The sequence below is a fragment of the Myotis davidii genome, unplaced genomic scaffold (assembly GCF_000327345.1).
Source record: "Myotis davidii unplaced genomic scaffold, ASM32734v1 scaffold267, whole genome shotgun sequence".
Lineage (NCBI taxonomy): Eukaryota > Metazoa > Chordata > Mammalia > Chiroptera > Vespertilionidae > Myotis > Myotis davidii.
The window spans coordinates 777,616-781,395 of NW_006297747.1; the positions used below are offsets into that span (position 1 = coordinate 777,616).

Consider the following 3,780-nt stretch of genomic DNA (forward strand, 5'->3'; position numbering starts at 1 on the left):
GGAAGGTGCCCCAACTCCCCAATCGGCCCTGCTCTGAGCCCAACCAGGGGCTGCACCTAGGGATTGGGCCTGCCCTCTGCCACCTGGGAGCAGGCCTAAGCCAGCAGGTCGTTATCTCCTGAGGGGTCCCAGATTGCGAGAGGGCACAGGCCGGGCTGATGGACCCTCCTTCCCCCCGAGTGCACAAATTTTTGTGCAACGGGCCTCTAGTACATATAATAATACACTAAGATATTTTAAGAGGCCATATTCATATACTTTCATTATGCTGTACTTATAATTGTTCTATTTTATTCTTAGTTATTGCTAATCTCTTTGCCTAATTTATAAATTAAACTTTTTCATAGGTATATATGTACTAGTGCCCTGGTGCACGGATTCATGCACATTAAAAGGAAATTAATTAGAAGGTGGCTGGCGGGGTGGGGCAGGTCTAGGTGAGAAGGGCTGGACAGGCCCTGGAGCCAACCTCCTGAGGTCCCTCCCCTGCTGGCTGCACCTGGGGAGGCACCTCAGCTTGAAGGGCGTCTGCAGAGTGAGCGGGTCCCTCCGGCAGGTGGGGTCCCTTGGCCTGTCCTGTGGGGATCAGCCCAAAACCGGCATCCCCTGTGGGGTCCTGGATTGCGAGAGGGCGGTTCTTGGGTGACACACCCTGGAATCGGACTCTCTCCTCTTGTACCGGGGTGCATCACCTGAGAGCTGCCGCTGCCAATGCAGCGGCTCCTGCATTGAGCGTCTGCCCCCTGGTGGTCACTGTGCATCATAGTGACCATTTGTTCCACTGTTTGGTTGATTTGCATATTACCCTTTTATTATATAGGACTAGAGGCTTGGTGAACAAATTTGTGCACGGGTGGGGTCTGGCCAGTCCATCCCAATGGGGGCCAATCAGGCCGGGTCGGTAGGCGGAGGGGCCACAGGTGGTTGGCCAGCCAGCCCCGCCCCCTATTGGGGTTGGGGCTGCCAATCGGGCTGAGCTGGCCGAGTGGGGATGATCCGGGCCCCAATTGGGCTGGTTCTCCACCACAGTGTGCATCATAGCGACCAGTCATTCCATCGTCATTCTGGTGGCTGGGCTTTTGGATGGATGGATGGATGGATGGATGGAGAAAATATGGTGTATGTATAGGGTTCAGTGCTATGTGCAGTGTCAGGCACCCACTGGATAAGGGCGGACTTTTTTTCTTTTCTTTTTTTTTTTTAAGGGAGAGGGAGGGAAACGTCGATGTGAGAGTGTCATTCAGCTGCCTCCTGCACACACCCTACCAGGCATTGAGCCTGCATCCTGGGCATTTACCCTGACCAGGACTCGAACTGGCAACTTTTCAATGCATGGGACGACACCCAACCAACTGAGCCACACCAGCCAGGGCCAGACTTCTGAATTCTTAATGAGATGGTCATATAGATCTGGGATCTTGGAATATATCCCTTGGATAAGGGCAGACTACTGTATTCGTAATGAAATGGTCATATAGAACTAAGTATGGCAAAAAAGCTTTGTCAGAAATGATGTGCCTAACTTCCTTCATGGGTTAAAAACTGGCTATTAAAGTCACTATATTATGAGAAGAATATTCACTTAGGCTTTGTAAATTCTGATGTGCTTGTTTAAAGGAAATCATTTTTATACATTTTTATGGTAAAGTCTTAAACTCCTAGATTAACTTAAACATTTAAATGTTATAAATGTTTTAAAAGGCCAGTAGTGAATTGTATTTACAGTTATCTGGATGAAAATATTTAAATCCGGTCCATTTACTGGTTTGAATTTTTCATGCCATCACCTCCTCTTTAGACAGGTTAGCCCACATTGACTGTTTTAACAGTAAAGTTTGGCCCTAGCTGGTTTTGCCCAGTGGATAGAGCATCGGCCTGCGAGCTAAAGGTTCGATTCCAGTCAAGGGCACATGCCCGGGTTATGGGCTTGATCCCCGGTGGGGGGCTGCAGGAGGCAGCTGATCAATGATTCTCTCTCATTGATGTTTCTATCTCTCCCTCTTCCTTCCTCTCTGAAATCAATCAAAAAAAAAATAATGTCTGTAAAATTGAGTTGATTAGCTTCTAGGTTTGTGTAATTATAACCAAACTTAGAAAAATATCTCCAAACAATGAGTTACTTTTAATTTAGTCAAATAGCTGAGGCTTAATATAACTATAAATCAACTTGAAAGTGAATTTCCATGTTTATTGTACATAGTATTATTTATACATTGTACATAGAGTGACATTTTAAAATTCATATTGAAATGATAACTGGACTTTGTTTACAGAAAGCGACAAAGAAAACTGATAAACCCAGACTAGAAGATAAAGATGACTTAGATGTAACTGAACTCACTAATGAAGATCTTCTGGATCAGCTTGTGAAGTATGGGGTGAATCCTGGCCCTATTGTGGGTAAGTTGACAAAATTTCAAAAATCTTTTCTGTGAAGTAGTACCCCAAATTGTTTTTCCTTCTTACCTAGCAGTTAATTTTGGGTTTTAATGGTCACTGCCAATCATTTCTATGACCAGGACCTTACTTTTTTTTAGCTATAAATGAGGGAAATAAAATGAGGGAATTGGACTAGACAGCCTCCAAGATTACCTCACCTCTGTGTCGAGATTGTTTCATATGTGCTCGTATTACCTGGTGAGACACATGGTAATATGTGTCTTACATGTTAGTGGAGGAAAATCTGAGGTAACATGACCGGCCAAAGTCATTTAAATCAGTAATTTAGTAATTGACTTGTTAATATAACTCAAGTTAATCAATACTTACCATTTCAGTTATTAAAAGGACCCTTTTTTCTCTTTATTTTTAATGGGAGAAAAACCAATTTAATATGTACACATGGAAGAATCATAAAAAGTCTTGCTTTGGTTAGAATTCAAGAATGATATCCTTGCCGAAACCGGTTTGGCTCAGTGGATAGAGCGTCGGCTTGCGGACTGGGGGGTCCCAGGTTCGATTCCGGTCAAGGGCATGTACCTGGGTTGCGGGCACATCCCCAGTAGGAGATGTGTAGGAGGAAGCTGATCGATGTTTCTCTCTCGTCGATGTTTCTGACTATCTCTCTCCCTTCCTTTCTGTAAACAATAAAATATATTAAAAAAAAAAAAAAAGAATGATATCCTGAACAAACTAAAAAGAGAAAACTTGGAACTAAATACATTGAATTCCCATCATTTGGTTACTTTTGCAAGGCTGAGTATGCCTTAATTTTAGAAGGTCTTGGCAATATATAACCTCAGGATGAGGAAGTTCTACATATTTTGATCTTATAAGTTATGTGAAAGTTTGAACACTGGAGATTTGTGGTTTCGTTTTCTCCTATAGGCGTAGGAGCAAACAAGGATTTTGAATGCGCCTTTCTTTTGTTCTATTTAATAACTGTATCTAAGTAGATAGTATTTGCTATTAATATAATTACCAGCAGACATTTGATACCCCTTTAAAATTTATTTAAAATTCAAAAGGGAGATGTTGAAAATGTGTATTAGATATAGATATAGATATAGATATAAAAAGCCAGCGACCAGAACAACCGGTTGCTATGATGCCCACTGTGGCCAGCAAACTGGCCTGATCAGGGGGTGGGTCCAGCCAACCTCCTGCAGCCCCTCCCCCTAGCCGGTCCCACCCCTGATCAGCTTCTCCCACCCTGATCAAGGGTGGGACAGCCAGCCCTCCTCCCCACCCTTCCCCCTGACCAGTCCCACCCCTGATTGCCCCCCCACCCCAATTGGGGGCGGGGCCATCTGGCCCATGTCCTGCAGCCCCTCCCCTCCC

General features: G+C 44.3%; 1 protein-coding gene across 1 annotated transcript in view; it reads left to right on the top strand.

Moving 5' to 3' along the window:
* TMPO (thymopoietin) overlaps positions 1-3,780 on the top strand; it is an 18,086-nt gene that overhangs the window by 8,876 nt on the left and 5,430 nt on the right. Inside the window, exon 3 of the mRNA XM_015570222.1 lies at positions 2,274-2,400. Coding sequence (XP_015425708.1) covers positions 2,274-2,400 — 127 coding nt within the window. The remainder of the gene's footprint in view (positions 1-2,273; positions 2,401-3,780) is intronic.